The sequence below is a fragment of the Alligator mississippiensis genome, chromosome 5 (assembly GCF_030867095.1).
Source record: "Alligator mississippiensis isolate rAllMis1 chromosome 5, rAllMis1, whole genome shotgun sequence".
NCBI lineage: Eukaryota > Metazoa > Chordata > Crocodylia > Alligatoridae > Alligator > Alligator mississippiensis.
The window spans coordinates 83,694,765-83,713,278 of NC_081828.1; the positions used below are offsets into that span (position 1 = coordinate 83,694,765).

Genomic DNA, 18,514 nt, shown 5'->3' on the forward strand with positions numbered 1-18,514 from the left:
TAGTTTAGGGGACTTAGCCATGACTTAAAGCTGGTCTAAATAAAAGTAGAAACAAGCCCATTATTTTCATGCAACTTGGTAAGTCATTTAGCCAAATTGATTCTCATCTTGGTAAAGTCCTGTTCTGGCTCAGCAGCTGCTGCCCTTTTTATTTTTTAACCTATATGCTGTAAAGTAACTATAAATATTAATATTTTTATAGAAAGGTCTAGACCTTTTGAAACATTTATTGGGCGATTTGCTGCAGTGGATTCCATATGCAAATTATTAACAGTCTCCATTAAGGGATTCCCTCTTACAGATGGGTACATTTCCATACATCCTCAAATACTAACTATATTCAGGGTTGGAAGAATATTGCTGACGTGATTGGTTTGCAGTATTTCTCTTTCAATGTTACTGCTGTCATCAAATAGGAGTGATTCCTCACTGACTGATTTTTGCAGGAATGCCTGTTAGGGCCCTTTTTCTATGCCTGCGTGTTTGGCTGTCTTTCACTATCACTTCTCCTGCACACATAGTCAATACAATGGGAAAACAGAATGAGGCTCTACGGGTCTTCTTATTCCTATTTCAGTGTGTAAGGTAAGGTGATCTTTTCAAGCTACCAAAGGACAAGTAGCAAGGAAGGGAGAAAGGAGTCTGGAGGAGAAAACCAGCTCAAGAGGAGCCACTGCCAGGTGATGCTTACAACATGCAAGAAGCCATGCACTGCAAACTTTCCATCCTGGATTGCCATGACGAGCCAGTAATAACACATTTTGAGGAAGCAATAGAGCAGCACTGTGATCCTATCAGTGAGAGCCAGAATCACCCTATCTCGGCCGGGCTGAGCCGACTCGAGGTGATTCAGAAATTACTCGTTCGTCAGGGCGGGCTGGTGAATGGAGAGGCAGACGAGGTTTAATGGTTGTAAAAAGCTTTACTTATGTCGCGGGTGGCTGTGACGGAAACGGTTCGGTCGTCTGGACAACAATGTGAGTTGCTCCAGCTGGCGAGGCCAATGCCAGTAAATCCGTCCGTAACTCAAGCCGGCAGGAAAAGGGTACGTCTGGGACTGCGTTCGGCGACGGGAAGAGGGATCGATAGGTGATCAGTCTATCGATCAGCTAGCCGCAAGTCGGATCTCTTTCGAGGCACTCTGCAGTGCGCTCAAAGCTCTTCAACTTGGGTGGAAGTCACGCTAGTTTTTAAATGGCCAGCAAGCCAATTACCGGCCACTGCGTGTGAATAATTTAGCACTAGCCAATAGCGGGACACAAATTTACATCCGAATGGCGGGAACTCTTTGCACCGTGCACTTCTGTGCTGCAAAGGGAAAATGCATCCTGCAAAGACAGCTGCAAATTGGCGGGAACTCTCTCCTGCACGCAGGTTCTCTATGCAGCAAAACCCTAGCTGTGCAAGAGGCTCTCATGTGACAAGAAAATTCCATAGTGCCGAGGCACCAAAATCACTGGGTCGTGACACACCCTTCATACTCACAAGGGACACACCAACAGTGTCCACATTGACATACAAAACAGAGGAAACCACTGTTCCTTACACCCAAGAACTCTTAATCCATTATCTTTTTCTTTTATGTCTGCACAGCACCTAGCAACATGGGGTCCTGGGCCTTAGTTGCTACTGTAGTGCAAATTAATTTATGCTAATAACCCCCCATCTCTTAATCCGGGCTCCTTTTGGGTCAGTATCAAGGGTCTAATTATAAGCCCAGGAGGGAGCAGAAAGTTACACCCATTATGTTTTAGAAGCCTCTGAAAGTCCCCTAAAATACCTTGTTCACTGGTTTATGATGTTTGACTCTCTTGTTCAACAGTGAATATTGGTTATCCTGCCCCTTAGGGCAGAGGTAGGCAGCCCCCCGCACGGGTGCCAGAGCATAGCACGCAAAAGCATTTTGCTTGTCATGTGCGCCTTGTGGCTCCCCTGCCATCTGCCCCTGGCATACCAACATTTTACAAACTGACGTTGTGGGTGTTTTTGGCACTCTGCCCAAAAATGTTGCAAACCTCTAAGGTAATGTTTAGTAGGAAATCACCTGCTTTAGAGGCAAAATATTTTTCTGACAGCTTTTTAAAAAGCTAGTTATTTAAAACTGCTTGATAAATTGATATCTTAGAAGCTGCATTGACACAGATAGCCAGATGTTCAGAAGATGTGTGAAACTGACAGTCACCATTCATTGCATGGCTATAATGAGACTATCCACAACACAGCATTTTACCTGTACCTAAGCTTCTGAGTTACCATTGCTAAATGGTTTCAACAGAAGTAGAGAGTTGAATTAATAGAGAATGGCACATTACATTGCACCATAGAAGAGAGCAAGGCTAGGTCTGGTACAAATGCCAATTCCGCAAAGCACGTGCTGAAAATGAACCATTTATTTAAACGTTTGGTTGGGTTGGGGTTCCAAGGAACAACACAGAAGACAGTTTGAAAAACTCCAGATGTTCAGGGGTTGGTTTGGTTCACAACCCCAAAGCCTGGATGCTTGTCTGACCCTCTGGCATTAGCAATGTTAGGCTGGAACAACAACCAGCTTTCCAGTGCAATCCCTGCCAATTTCTTTCCATAACTGTACCTGAAAAGATGAGCAATTTTTGACCTCCCTGATGTGGATAACTGTAGCACTTTCCCTTTGCAGTCCTTTGTCAGAACTAGGAAGTGAATGGGACCTCAGGCATGAAAAATATATTTTTTTTAAAGTTGGGCAAAATCTTGATATATGTCAAAAGTTTGAGTGTATTACCTAAAATCCTCCAAAATGGCCTAACCATCCTTACAGTGGTTCTTGTTATATAGCTTTCACACAAAGCTATCACACTTTAGGTGCATATATTATTAAAAATATGATAAAGCTGGCTAACTGAGAGAGAGAGAGAGAGAGAGAGAGAGAGAGAGAGAGAGAGAGAGAGAGAGAGAGAGAGAGAGAGAGAGTCCCTTGTGCTCTTCCAGATTTTGCCAGTATCCCCACTCAAACTGGCGTATAACCCGAGCAATGCACTGGTGCATCAGGCCTGAGAAGTTTGACAACTACAGCTCAAGCCAATGCAGTAGGGGCAGGGAGAGAATAATGGGCATTTATTAAAACAGCGACTGCATGTGGAGCACTCAGGCTCCAAAGTGCATAAAACCACAAATCAGTTAGAACAAAGCTTTCATCTTCAGTTAGAAACTGTCTGGTTTAGTCTGCAATGCTAAAAATTCATCAAAGTGCACAGAAAAGCAGTTAAAGCACACATAAGCATTCCTGAACTATTTTTTATTTTAAGTCTCATGAAGAAAACCAAATGATGATTGTTGTCATTTGCACATTCTGTGCTTTTCATATATCAGCCAGCTGACAGGCTGTTTTCTATAGTCAGCCAATTGGCTCACAGCCAAGGTACACACACACACACACACACACACACACACACACACACACACACACACACACACAAACAGGAAAGTGATTATACATCCACGATGCTTGGAGGAAGGCTGGGGGCTACCTGTTCACTAAATCACAATATTCATTCACCCACTAAGGCATCAATCTGTGATTACCAGGAATTAAAGAAGTCCTGCTGCAGTTTTTGCATATACAAGTTTGGATTTCAACTAGTGGTAACAGAAACTTTTTTTTTTTTTATTGCAGATGTAGTGCAGGGAACGGTATGGATTTCAACTGTTCTGCTCTTGACAGGACTTCTGTTTGTTTTCACTAATGAAGATACATATGCTGCACCTAGTTGTACATAACCACATAACACTATATCATTCACACACTGCAGGCTCTCTGAGTTAGAACAAAAGGACAACTGCAGCTTTTAAACAAGTTCGGTAGCATGAAGTAATCTGACCTGCTTCTCTTCGTTTCTGCTGTCCCAACCCACAGTTCTATTAATTATTTGGATTTGTATGCAAATTCCACATACCTGAATCATGGTCTCAGCCTTGTCTTGTATCAAATGATGATCATCCAAGGGCACTGTGCAAATTTCATCTCTCAGGCAAGCCAGGCTCCCCCTGAAGACCATTAGGCACTCCTGGCTCCTGATACGCCAGCCCTTTCAGCCCCTTTAATCCAGTTCATTGAAAGGAACCCATCAGCTCCACATTTCTGCAGTCCTAGAAGGAGACACCCTGCTTAAGTTGCTTTGAACCTGGCACCCTTCACTGAGAGTAAGCATCAAAACCCAAGCCCAGCCCTGCCTAGACTTGACCTTTTGCTTCTGTCTACCGAGAAAGGTTGAAGTACTTTTGTTGTCATTGGTTTCACTGTTCTCAAAGCTCTTTCTCTTTCTGTCTTTTCCCTTTTGTTATCTGAATCCCATGCTGACCACCCAGTGCCCTCTCTGAGGTCGGGACAACAAATAAGAGTGCTAGTGTCTAAAGCTATGTCTCCAGCTGGGGAACTTTGCCTTTCCTATCCTGGTGGGAGGGTTTTTGGATCACTCAGTGGTATGGATACAATAACAAGGAAACTAGCAACTTGGAAAACAGTCTGTTTTGGAGGGTGTTCTGCTTTTGCAAAGAAGAAAAGAGCTATCCAACAATCTTTCACTAAGGCAAGCTGATAATACCAGAGTAATTTGAGAATGAGTAATGGTTAAAGTCAACACCAAGAATGGCTTTGAAAGCAGAATTTCAGAAGGAAGTATCTGGAGGAATTTCCTGCTTCTTTGTGCAGTCTGTCTGCCAGGGCCCATTAATTAATCCCACTTGATTTTTAACATAACTCACTTTTCTCGCTGGTAAAATGATGGTAACTGCTAATGGGGAGGAAGATGAGTCATATGATTAAAGCACAGTACTGGGAAGTCAGAGGCAAGTATTTTAGTTCCCTCTGCAAAAGATACACACCATCCCCTGCAAATTAGAATTTCAAGAGTGAAGAGTATTTTTGAGCTTTTAATTTTCAGCGCCACAGAACTGGAAAAGAGAAAACCTGACTGATTATCACAAGTTCTGAGAACCTGCAGCTCCCACTGAAACCCCCAGGACAGAGGTATCTAAAGCCTCAAACTCACACTATTAAAAACTACATCTGAAAATTTAGCCACTTATTTTTCTGTGCTTCACTTCACCCTTCAGCAGGGTTGGGGTGAGATGTAATACAATATTTTCTTATTTTATAGGGGGCTTGGGATGCTTAATTTTTAAATCTCTCAGATGTGCTGCGGAACAACTAAGTAATGGTGGATTTTTTTCTTGTGTATTTCTATAACTATTCATGTTTGACTACAAGTGGCATAGCAGTATCTTTTTACAATGACTCCAGAAGAAAAGGACTCCCCAGGTTTGTCCATTTTCGTATTACCATTAGTCTGAAAAGTTTTAATAATTAATGGGCATTTTGCACTGAGCTGATAGTTAGCATTGAAGGGTTCAGCTCAAGAAACTTTTTCTTTCCTTAATGCATGTTAAGTTCCACTCAAACTCCACTTTCCTCACTCTCATTCTTTATTTGTATTGGAGTAGTCCCTTCAAGGCCTAACTGTTTTCAGGAACCCACTGTGACAGGAAGTCTACACAAAATGCATCTGGAGAGTGGATTAAATTACCTTGCCTCACACCTCATAAAATGACCCAAGACATACCATAATTCCCTAGACATTTTCTGGGCACCATGTCTGTTGCTTTATTTAGTCTAAATAGCTTCACAGTTCTCTATGTTAGTGTATGTGCTGAGAACTTGTACCTCTGAAGCCTTCTAATGGCCAGTGTGGCTTTCAGGCATATGCTGAAACTCACATGTGCATTAACTATTTGTGAAGGTGGTGACTGTAAGATGCACCATGACCACACTTCTCTGATGATTTATGCAGTGAAAATAATTGTTGTACAAAAATACCCCCTTGTTGCCACTTGAATGTTCCATTCACATAGACTGAAGTTTAACTACCAGGTAGGGAGCACAGTGAAAAGAGCAAGGTCAGAGAGGGTAATTTCACAAACAAAAGTATTATTCAAATCTATAGGTACAGAAAGCACCAAAGTCTAATATTGCTGTGTAAACCTATCATTGGAAAGTCTCAAATCACAGGAAGGTTGGTTGTTTGTTATTCAAACATGCGACAGTTAATTAAATGAATAGATTTCTTGTGAAAATTCTTTGGGTTTCAAAATTAATGCTAACCTTGCCCTCAAACTCTCTGCTGGCCTATTTGAGGAATACACTTATGTGGTGTGTCCAGACAAGCATGCGCGTGTGGGTTTGTGGCACCGTAGACCCACCTGTGGTGCTGCAAACCATCCACACCACACATGCAGGTGCTCCGTGCACTGCTAATGTGCAGCATGGGGTTATTTTTTTTACACTGGGGGATCCCGGTGTCAAAAAAGCCCATGTTAGAAAAAACCGGGGCGTTGCAAGTGAAGGCAGTATGCACCGCCCAAACCTAGAGCTTGGCTGGCTAGAGCCATGCTCTGGATCCTGGCCAGGCCCCACGTGTCCAGATTGCTGATGCTGGAATTCTAGGAGGCCCCCAGGATGCACGATAAGGCTGCTAGGGCCAACCCAGATGTTGGCCCCAGCCTCCCCTACCCCATCCAGGGCAACTTGCTGTGTGCCAGAGCATGCGTGCAGGGGCATTCCCCAGGGACAACTAGCAGTAGCATGTATTTGTGCCACTGCTAGTTGCCTCTGGGGAATGAACACTCCCACTCATGAGGACACGCCCATGGAAGCCACATTTAGAGTTATAAGAATGGCCATCCCCAGCAATCCCATGGGACAGCACCCACAATGCAGGGAGCTCACAGCATGAGCAACAGCAATTCAGCACCTGTTTGCTCTCTCACTTGGTACCCTTCAGCTGGGCCTTCCAGCATAGGTGATTGGTAGGCGGGGCATGGTGAGGCATAGGCCCCCCCTGAGATTGACCACCCCCGCTGGCTTTGGCAGGTGGTTGCCACTCGCCACCCCTCTCCCCCGCTGCCGCCGGCTTCTGTAGGTGGTTGATGCTTGCCATGCCACTGCTGCCGCCAGCTTCTGCAGGTGGTTGCTGCTCACCACCACGCCAATGCCTATGCTGCTGCCGGCTTCTGCAGGTGGTTGCCACTCGCCACCTGCCCCCACCCCCACTGCTGGCTTCTGCTGGTGGTCGCCACTTGCCAACCCTACTGCCAATGCTGCCGCCCACAAATTGTGCCGATCTCAGGAGGTACCAGTTATCCATGCCTTCCACTCTTACCCTGTCTCTTGCCCAGGGTGTCAAAAATACTAGTTATGCCTCTGCTGTGCAATAACTGATGATAGAGGTTCTACAATGCAGCTGAAAAGTACCTCTGAACCTCTTTTGAATAACTTCTGCTATTTAATGCTACCCAAGTTGTGATTTTCATTTCTTTACCATTTTGGCTCAGCTATAAAAGTCCCAACTATCCTCTGAACAGGGCTCATTTTGCCAAATGGTTTGCAAACCTCAGTGAAGCAGGTCCAAGATTTAAATGCCTCTGATATGCCTGTGCAAAATGAACCAATAACATTAGCTCAAAGCCAGTAGGTGACTCTTAAGCCCCTGGTTAGTGGAACTGGAGGGGAAGAGAAAGCCACACTGCAGAATATGGCTATTGCATTTACATACAGACTTAACAATGACTGTGATGTACATAAATTGTCATTACCCTTTACTGGGTAGAAACTCAAGTGCTTTTGAATAGCTTGTTATTAGTGTCTAACCTACAAAGAGATCATGACCATGCACAGATATTCAGTTTCTCCTGGGAGAGTCACTGCTCTCTCAGGAGAAACCACGAGTGTACAGATGTTCAGAATTTTTCTCCAAGGGCAAAAATGGCCACTCTGGGAGAAAAATAACCTGGGGACAAGCAGGGTTAAATCATTCCCAGGAGAGTTTCTCTTGGGAGACTGAATGCTTGTACACATTGTATTCTGAGAGAAGCCAGAGCACAGTCCACCAGCATCCTAGGGTGCTTTGCTTTCCGCCCCCAGGAAGACGATGTGTTGCTTGCAGGACTCTATAGCTCCAGCCACGAAAGGAGCAGAACTTGCCCTCTTTACCATCCCCACATTGTGCTGCAGGGAGACACAAGTTGACCCTGAGCAGCTTGCATCAGCCAATCAGGGATGCTCTTTCTACTGCTGCCACCTTTCTTCAGACAGACTGAGAAAGCCTGTGGAGCCTGCTTATATATGTACACAAGGGTCCCCTGGTTGCACAGTATCAGAACTACAAGCTTTCTGCTATTCAAATGTCTGTTCAGGCATCTCCACGTAAGTTTTTTCTACCAGGAAAACAAATCCAGGAGAATTCTACCAGGCATCTGAATGTGTGAGAACAGCTCATGTAATCCTTATTACACCTTAAGATAGAACATAAAGGTTTCTTTGAAAGCCAAAAATCACAAGATCTTCTAGATTCTAACTTATGTGTGCAGCTCAGTTGACAGCTGTGGTGTCTGTATATAGATACTCACTGACACAGCCATAACTGGGCAGTTCTGTATCCTGAGCACCAGTGGCACATAAAGCAGCAGCTGCAGCCAAGCTGTCAATGATACTAGCTGGGCCAGCAATGTGGCAACTACTGTGTATGCATCCCTTTCTACGTCAGCACCTGGCACTGGTGCCCCAGTCACCCTCTCCCTCCTCCTCCCCCCCAACAAAAAACTTAGGCATGCTATTGCTCACAGATCACTATCACACGATAAGTAAAGTACAGTAAATTAGCAGAGACCTAGTGGTCAGGTTCTAATTAAACAAGACGCATAACATGTCCCTGAGATGTTGAAAGCCCTCAGCAATTATTAACTGGGAATTCAAGGTGCTTAACACGGCTCCGGGTAACCCATAATGTACACTAAAAAGGGTCTTTACAGAAGAATCAATAGCCAAGTATTCTTTTATTTATACGTCAGCTGGGCAACGCAACCAACAGTTTGTTTCTCAAGTAAGGAATCTATTTATGCTTTGCCTTGTTTTCATGCATTTACTTAACTATGTCATCACTCCCACTTTTTTCAATGTTGCTTGAGGTTAGAACAGATGGGTTTCAATCTACAGAGAAGAGTTCCCCACCCCCACCAAAAAAAAAAAAAGTGTCAGGGGTGGGGGGATGGGAAATGGTAAAACACTATTGGGAGAATGTGAAAAGAAACAGCAAACAATACTCTAATGTGAAATGAATTCAAATTAACTCACTAATTGTGCTTGGTTCCTAGGTCACTTCCTGAAGAATAATGACCAGCTGAGAGAACTAATGGCCTGAGGCAAAGATGAGGGTCATTAGCAGGGAGACTGCCATCAAGTCTCCAGGAAATGCACTGGTCTGGAGTCATTAATGAAATTATAGTAAATTATTTGTTGAGAGAGGGATTACTCAGACAATATAAACATTTTCCTTAAGGTGCTATTATTCTTTCCAAGTACCATAAGAATGATATGTATTTAAGAGTCCTGCTTCTGTTCCAAGGCAACTAGAGAAATAACAGCAGAACAGCAGTCATTCAGACTGCTTCTTCTGCAGCTTGACAGTGCTTCCATTGAGTTGAGTGGGTGCAGGTTCAGACCTTAAGTACTGCCCATCTGTCAGAGTTATGTATCTTAGCCTTCTGTTTTTGTTGTATTCAGCTCCCCTCTGCACCTAGGGTTTGTTTCTGTACTGTGTTAACTGTGCAAAAGATTCTTGCTAACCAAAGGAGTCTGCACTAAGAGACAGGTTTTAATTTTACAGTTTGGACATGAAGAGACCAGCTCATTTTTGGAAAAAAGTGGCATGTAGTTTTCTTCCAGAGCATAGAAAAGTGATCTTTAAATGTAGGAAATCAGCCTTTGATTTATTTTGAGCAAAAGCTCACTTAGAAGTGTTCTGTACAAACACTAATGCATTACATTACATGCATGGGGCATTACTGCTCATAATGCTAAGGGCTACAGAGATTCAGAGATTCATAGATGCACATAGAATCTGATTCTATGATTCACAGATCATAGAATCAGAGAAAGTTTGAGTTGGAAGGGACCTCAAGAGGTCATCCAGTCCAGTGGTTCTCAACCTTTTTCATACCTAGACCCATTTGCCAAGATCAATGGCTTGTCTTGACTCAGGGGTTTAGGTTGTCTTGACTCACACACTTCTGACCCTGCCGGTGCCTGACCCACAGTCCCCTGCCCTCCTTGGTCCTGCTGGTGCCCCTCACCCACAAGCCACAGCCCTCTGCCCCCTCCAGCCCTGCCAGAGGGGGCCCCCAGCTGCCTCCATCCTGCTTCAGCAGCGAGTGTGGGCCCCTTCATGTATGGGCACTGCCCCATGCCACCAGGCAAGGCACACAGCTCCCTGCTGTGAAAGAGCCTCCTGCCTCTTTCCCCTCCTGATTCTCCCAGTTTCTCCTGCCCAGCCACAGCCCTGTGCCCAGCCACTGTCCCCAGTGCCGGCAGGCAGGCAGGCAGGCAAGCAGGTACACACACATATGCCCCCCACAGCCCTCCAAACAGTCCCTTGGACTTCCATCCTCTGCTTCCCATTCACTTACCTGTGTCCAGTGGCTGGGGCTGCTCCCAAAACCTAGCCCTGCTCTATGCTAGCCACATGCATCTGTGTGCATAGACACATTGGTGGCTGCTGCCTCCAAGCATCTCAAACAGCTGCTTGCATTCTGGAACACTGCCAGCCTACAAAGGGAAAGTTGTGCTTTTACAGGTTTTTCTGGAAACCTGCTCACAACCCTTTAAAATATTCTTGCGAACCACCGGTTGAGAAATGCTGATATAGTCCAACCCCCTGCTCAAAGCAGGACCATCTCCACCTAGATCATCCCAGCCAAAGCTTTGTCTATCCAGGTTCTGAAAACAAGGATGGAGCTTCCTCCACTTCTCTGGGCAGCCTGTTCCAGTGTTTTATTACCCTCATAGTAAGATATCTAATCTAAACTTCCCTTGCAGCAACTTGAGACCGTTGATCCTTGTTCTGTCATCACTGAGGACAATCTAGCTCTGTCCTCTTTCAAATTCCCCTTCAGGTAACTGAATGCTGTAATTAAACCCTCTCTCAGTCTTCTCCTCAGACTAAATAAGCCCAGTTCCCTCAGTCTTTCCTCATAAGTCAAGTACCCCAGCCCCTCGCCATTTTTGTTGCCCTCTGCTAGACTATCTCTAATTCACATCCCTTCTGTAATGGGGTGCCCAAAACTAAACACAGTACTCCAGATGTATATCCTCACCAGTATGGAATAGAGTTGAATAATCACTTCCATTGACCTGCTGGCAACACACCTACCAATGAAGTCCAGTATGCCATTAACTGTCTTGGCAACAACGGCACACCGCTGGCTCATATTTACCTAATTGTCCACTGTAACCCCAAAGTCCTTTCCTGCAGAGCTGCTGTCCAGCCAGTCAGCCCCCAGCAGGTACCGGTGCATGGGATTGTTCTGTCCTAAGTGCAGGACTCTGCACTTATCCTTGCTGAACCTCATGAGATTTCTTTCGGCCCAATCCTCCAATTTGTTTAGGTCACTCTGAATCCTAGCCCTACCCTCCATTGTATCTAATACTCTTCCCAGGTTGGTGTCATCTCCAAACGTGCTGAGGGTGCACTCTATGCCATCTTTCAGGTTGTGATGAAGATATTGAAGAAAACTGGCCTCAGAGCACTCCACTTGATACTGGCTGCCAACTAGACATTCAGCCATTGACTACAACTCTCTGAGCCCAGCACTCCAGCCAGTTTTCTATCCACCTTACAGTCTATTCAACTAGTCGGTACTTCCTTAGCTTGCCAGCAAGAATGCTGTGGGAGACACTATCAAAAGCCTTGCTAAAAATCAAGGTAATTATATCTACTGGTCTCCCCACATCCACAGAGCCAGTCACCTTGTCATAGAAGGCAATCAGGTTGGTCAGGTATGACTTGCCCCTGGTGAATCCAAGCTGACCACTAGGGCTGTGCGAAATTTTGCCAGCTGTTTCGTTCTGACGTTGTTTTGACCAATTTCGAGGTCGAAACAGCAAAATCAGAACGAAACAAAGGCTGTTGAAATAGCCTCAAAACAAAACGAGGTTGGTCGAAATGTTTCGAAAGTTGAAACATTTTGACCATAGGCTGGGGATGGGAACTCAGTCCAGCTGGGTTGACTTCCCATCCCTGTGCTAGATCGCTCTGGGGGTGGGACGCAGAGCAGTGGGGCTGCTTCCCGGTGCCCCGCACTAGATCACATGCTCACGATCTAACGCGAGGCACCAGAAAGCATCCCCACTGGGCTGCTTCCCACCCCCGGAGCAATCTAGCATGGGGCACCGGGAAGCAGCCCAGCTGGGCTGACTTCTCATCACCAGCAAAACTCGAAACAGTGTCAAAACAGCCTTCTGTTTTGACAGAATGGAATGGAACAGCTGTTTTGACTTGAAATGAAATTCGAGACAAAACACTTTTTCTTCAAACCATCAAAACACAAGGTGAAACGGAACGGAGCCGTTTCGCACAGCCCTACTAACCACGTTCTAATCACCTTCTCCTTCAAGTACTTAGAAAAGATAGGACCAAGAACAATATTAGACATTTCCGCAGTACGTCACATTCTTTCATAGATTCATAGATGTTAGGGTCGGAAGGGACCTCAATAGATCATCGAGTCCAAGCCCCTGCATAGGCAGGAAAGAGTGCTGGGTCTAGATGACCCCAGCTAGATGCTTATCTAACCTCCTCTTGAAGACCCCCCAGGGTAGGGGAGAGCACCACCTCCCTTGGGAGCCCGTTCCAGACCTTGGCCACTCGAACTGTGAAGAAGTTCTTCCTAATGTCCAATCTAAATCTGCGCTCTGCTAGCTTGTGGCCATCGTTTCTTGTAACCCCCGGGGGCGCCTTGGTGAATAAATACTCACCAATTCCCTTCTGTGCCCCCGTGATGAACTTATAGGCAGCCACAAGGTCGCCTCTCAACCTTCTCTTGTGGAGGCTGAAAAGGTCCAGTTTCTCTAGTCTCTCGTCGTAGGGCTTGGTCTGCAGGCCCTTAACCACATGAGTGGTCCTTCTCTGGACCCTCTCCAGGTTATCTGCATCCCTCTTGAATTGTGGTGCCCAGAATTGCATGCAGAACTCCAACTCCGGTCTGACCAACGCCTGATAGAGGGGAAGTATCACCTCCTTGGACCTATTCGTCATGCATCTGCTGATGCACGATAAAGTGCCATTGGCTTTTCTGATGGCTTCGTCACACTGCCGACTCATGTTCATCTTAGAGTCCACTAGGACTCCAAGATCCCTTTCCACTTCTGTGCCACCCAGCAGGTCATTCCCTAGGCAGTAGGTGTGCTGGACATTTTTCCTCCCTAGGTGCAGCACTTTGCATTTCTCCTTGTTGAACTGCATTCTGTTGTTTTCTGCCCACTTGTCTAACCTGTCCAGGTCTGCTTGCAGCTGTTCCCTGTCCTCCAGCATGTCCACTTCTCCCCATAGCTTTGTGTCATCTGCAAACTTGGACAGAGTACATTTCACTCCCTCGTCCAAGTCGCTGATGAAGACATTAAAGAGTATTGGTCCAAGGACCGAGCCCTGCGGGACCCCACTGCACACACCCTTCCAGGTCGAAGCCAACCTATCCACCACGACTCTCTGGGTGCGACCCTCCAGCCAATTCGCCACCCACCTGTCTGTGTACTCATCCAAGTCACAGCCTCTTAGCTTGTTCACCAGTATGGGGTGGGATACCGTATCGAAGGACTTCCTGAAGTCTAAGTATACGACATCCACCCCTCCTCCTGTGTCCAGGCATTTCGTAACCTGGTCATAAAAAGAGACTAGATTGGTCAGGCATGATCTGCCTCCCACAAACCCGTGCTGGTTTCCCTTCAGCATAATTTGTCCTGCCGGGCTCTCGCATATTTGAGCCTTGATAATTTTTTCAAAGACTTTGCCAAGGATGGAGGTGAGATTGACTGGCCTATAGTTGCCCGGGTCCCTCCTTCCTCCCCTTCTTGAAAATGGGGACCACATTGGCCCTTTTCCAGTTGTCTGGGACTTGGCCCGTGCGCCACGAGCATTCGAATATTCCCGCCAGTGGCTCTGCAATGATGTCGGCCAGTGCCTTCAGCACCCTTGGATGGAGCTCATCCGGGCCTGCCGACGTAAAGGCATCCAGTTCTTCCAAGTGACTCTGCACCATCTCAGGGTCTACGCATGGAAGTCTGGCGCCTTGCTGCTGCCTCTCTACAACCCCAGTGAGAGACTTGTCGTGCCCCTCGCTTCGGAACACTGAGGCAAAGAACTCGTTGAGGAGTTCAGCCTTGTCCCCCCTGTCCGTCACCAATTGTTTCTGCCCATTTAGCAGGGGTCCTATTCCTCCCTGGGCCTTCCTTTTACTCCCAATATATCTAAAAAACAATTTCTTGTTGTCCTTTACTTGGGATGCCATCCTCAGCTCCATGGTAGCTTTGGCCCGTCTAACTGCCTCCCTACAAGCACGAGCAGAGGAGGTATATTCGTCTTTGGTGATCTCTCCTTGTTTCCACTTTTTGTGTGCTCCCCTTTTGGCCCTTAGGCTGCCCTGGATTTCTCTGGTCAGCCAGGGAAGCCTCCTGGCCCCTTTCCCTCTTTTACCCCGCATGGGGATTGTCTTGCTTTGTGCCCGAAGGATCGTTTCCTTAAGGCACAGCCACCCTTCTTGGGCTCCCATCATTTCAAAACTCCTACTCTGCAGTGCGTCCTTGACTAATCGCCTGAGTTCATTTAAATCAGCTTTCCTAAAGTCTAGCACTTTCACCCTACTAGTTACCTTACCCACTCGACGTCTTATGGTGAATTCTATTACTAGGTGATCACTGTCCCCCAGATGGCTACCAATCTGTAGGTCCCCTACCATGTCATCCCCTGTTGCCAATACCAGATCCAGTATGGCATTCCCCCTAGTGGGACCATGTACCTCCTGTGTCAGGTGGAGGTCCTGTACACAGGTTAGAAACCTGCGTGAGCGGTGGGACTTTGCCGTCTGTGTCTCCCAGCAGATGTCTGGGTAGTTTAGGTCCCCCATGACTACCGCCTCTTTAGCTTTTATGGCCTCTGAGAGCTGCCTCAGGAACCCCGCATCTATTTCTTCCCCTTGATGTGGGGGTCTGTAGCAGACCCCTACCACCAAATCCCTTTCTCCTTGCCCCCCATGTAGCCTAACCCACAATCCTTCAAGGTCTGTATAAACAATAGTCCAATTACACACTGGCAGGTTGAGTTAAACAGTCATATCCAGGCCTAAGTATGCAGGGTGTTTTTTTCAAGGTGCAATATGTTGTCTCAGATGCTATCAGTCCCTTCTCAAATCATTATGTAACACATCAACAGCTTTTCTCCAGTCACTTCAATAATGTACCATACTTACAGACTTCAGGTCAGATATTTGTGGCATACATCCCTTCTTTAATGGGGTGCCCAAAACTAAACACAGTACTCCAGATGTAGCCTTTCTAGAAGTCCAGGTAAATTACATTTATTTTCCTCAACTCCATAGGTTTATATTCCTTGTCAGAAAAACTAGGTTTATTATCCATAATTTTCCCTGAGTGAATTCCATACTCAATACAGCAAGCCCACTTGTTATTTCACACCAGTTTTATAACAGATGCATCTTCACAGGTGTTACTGCACCTTCACCTAGTAACAATGTAGCAATAGCAGCTCAGAGCTCAGGACAGGCAGCAAATCTGCCTGAGAAGCAAGATAAATATACAGCTGGTGAGCCCGCTTCTGCTCTGTTTGGGTTCTTACCAGTACCTGAGCTAGCAAGTATACAGCCAGGTCTGGAATACCTACGCAAGCTGTGGTCTCTGCCATGGAAACAGACACTTACTCCATAAGAACTCACATCTTTTTCAAAAACCTTCATTTCCACAGGGGCCCAATCCAGCAGCATTTGCTGGGTTCTATTGCAAAGTGAGCACAGAACTGGGTAATACATAGATAGGTAATAAAAGATGATTGTAGGAAAAGGAAAGTAAATCTGTAACACTCCGAGGCCGCATCTACATGAGATGCTGACTTCACAGTAGCCCAAGCCCATCACAAAAAAGCCATTTGTCAACACTACTCCACAGTAACTCAGGTTACTGCACAGTCATTTAGTACTTGTTTATACAAGTACTAAATGGCAGCACAGTAATGACTGCACAGTCAGCATCCCATGTAGACACGGCCAGGATGTGCTTTTAACTCCATCAGTCACATCTAAAGTTACACAGAACCTCTTTCTTGTCATGGAAGTTTTTTATCCAAACTTCTCTAACCTCCTTCAAAAATAAAGGATTGATCAAAAGTAGCTCTCACTTGGAGCTAAGAATGTCATCCCTACAGTTGACCCAGCCAAAGCTGTAGGAACCCTACAGGGTTTGGCTCACAGATGGAAATCAGGGAAGGGAAATAAACCACTTCTTCTGGGCTTGTTTGGGGGCAGAGTCAGGCAAACTTTAAACTACAGGGGAAATCCAGTCCCTAGCCAGCTTCTCATGCCCCTCCACCATTTCTCCTAAATTCTCCCTCTTGTTTCAAAGAAGAGCCTTTGTGGCACACCAGTAGGAGGCGCTCCTGCACTGAGCCACCCACCCCACTGCACCCGTCCACCTACCAAGCTCCAAGTGCCTCCCTGGGGTCACCCCACATCCAGCTGACCCCCTTCCTGGAGCACACCTGCAAACCTGCAAGCCTGGGGTCACCGCTGCCACCATCCAGGGGTTCTGGTCTGTCTTCAGCCCTGTGCCCCCTGCGGTACACAGACCTTGTAGACCTTGAGGGTGCTTGACCCACTGTGAGAACCTGAGGTGCTTCCTTTAGCCTGAAGCACAAAAAGTAACCTCCCTTAGTCAACCGGACCAAGGGGACATGGAGGCACGCCCCTCTTCCTCTCCTAGCCAGTTCACCATGCTTGGTGCAATGGAGAACTTTATTGATTACAGACAGTAGGCATCAGGAAGGGTACAGGATAGAGAAATATCACAGAATAACCTTAGAGCAAACAGTGTGGCTGGCTAACCTTTGATCATGCATCTGCATTACGGCAAGCTATATATATCTAGATAGTTTCCAAGTACAGTAAAAGCTCTGTTATCTGGCATCCCCCAGGAATGGGGGATGCTGGATAACAAAATATGCCACTTGAGTGGCCCAGGGTGCCACTTATCCTGCCGCATCTGGGGCGTCCTGCTGCCCCTCCCACAGCATTGCTGCCCTTCCTGTGGGTCCTGAGGGCCCTGTGGGACAGGCAGGCAGGCCCCACATAGCCTGTTATGCCCCCAGTCTGTGGGGGCCTGGTAGCTCAGGGTGCTTTGCCCCAGGTTGTAGGGGCTCAGAGAAACTGGAAGTGCCACGGTGGGCACTTCCGGTTTCACTTTATCTTACAAGCTTGCATGCCAGTTACTTGAGCACGCCGACTTGTAAGATGCCGGTTAACAGAACTTTTACTGTAGTTTACTCACAAGTATCATCCAGAGGCTGATTGAGCTTTCCTCTGGAAGCAGGCAGTTCATGGTGTATCCATGAATTTCAAGAGAGAGTCAAAGACCCCTTAAATACCCTGTTTGACCTCACTCTCTACACCCAATCAGGGCACGTGTTGTTGGCTGCTAGCCAATCCATTTAAGAAGCATCACTGGTTGCTTGGAATGACTGGCTTCCATCCTTACCCCCATGCCATGAGGTCACTGCTTAGGACCATAGAGAGCTCTCCCCTCTCATCAGTCATGAAGGCAGAGCTGGTTGCTTAGCAACTGGGGTGATAGACACCTCAGATTGAGGGAGGGGGACACAGACTAGCCCCAGGGTGAGGAGGAGGCTGGAATGGGATTCATCACATCCTTAACCAATAAACCTAAGTTTTTGTTCAGTGGGGAAGTTTCTTATAACTTAAGCAAGATGTCATCAGGCCCCAACTCTGCTATTCATCTTCAGGAAGTGCCCCACTCTGTACCCAAGAACACTATTCCTCATGGCTCAAAATGTGAGAGATTCTGAAGGGACAGTAAAATGTGGCACACTTAGCCTGACTGCATCTGGGAAAACATAATGAATAAACATGGATGGAATAACATGTGTGTTACAATCATCCTCTAGCCTGGAAAGTCTAGAAAGGAATAAAGATCTCCTGAACCAGGGGCAGGCAAAATGCAGCCTGTGGGCTGGATCCAGCCCACCAGGCCATTCTATCTGGCCGATGGGGCCCCTAAAAAAATTAGAAAATTAATATTTCTCTGCCCCTGGCTGCCTATCAAAGATGATGGGAGCCAGGGGCAATAGGACCCAGAGGGAGTTGGCAGCAGGATGCAGCAGCCCAGCCTCGCCCTGCCCCCAGCCATTTCCCTGCTTTTGTGTCAGCGCACTGATCCAGCACCACATGGCTCCCAGCTGCATACTGGACAAGAGCATGGGCCCTGCTCTGTGTGTGTGTGTGTGTGTGTTCATAGGGCGAGTCCTGCATGCACACCCCACCATACACATGCACCCACACCCCTCTTGCACTGCCATACATGCAGACCCCACACCCATACTCCCTCACACACTCCAGCCACCATTCCCCCACACAC

The 18,514-nt window shown here is 46.7% G+C and overlaps 1 protein-coding gene and 1 long non-coding RNA gene across 14 annotated transcripts in view; one reads left to right on the forward strand and one right to left on the reverse strand.

Moving 5' to 3' along the window:
• The window catches only part of TNS3 (tensin 3), a 571,451-nt gene that overhangs the window by 462,502 nt on the left and 90,435 nt on the right, over positions 1 to 18,514 (reverse strand). For 11 of the 13 annotated variants that reach the window (XM_059728554.1, XM_059728556.1, XM_059728555.1 and 8 more), the window contains one exon: positions 3,930 to 4,122. The exons of 1 other annotated variant lie outside the window; for it this stretch is intronic. In XM_059728554.1, coding sequence (XP_059584537.1) covers positions 3,930 to 4,031 — 102 coding nt within the window. In that variant the 5' untranslated portion in view covers positions 4,032 to 4,122. Of the gene's footprint in view, positions 1 to 3,929; positions 4,377 to 18,514 lie in introns of those variants that run through there. One more of the 13 variants, XM_019485072.2, reaches the window with a different exon arrangement.
• On the forward strand, positions 4,862 to 9,364 carry LOC109282598 (uncharacterized). Its single transcript, XR_009462483.1, has 2 exons — positions 4,862 to 5,293; positions 9,181 to 9,364. It is a non-coding gene; the product is annotated as an uncharacterized LOC109282598 (long non-coding RNA).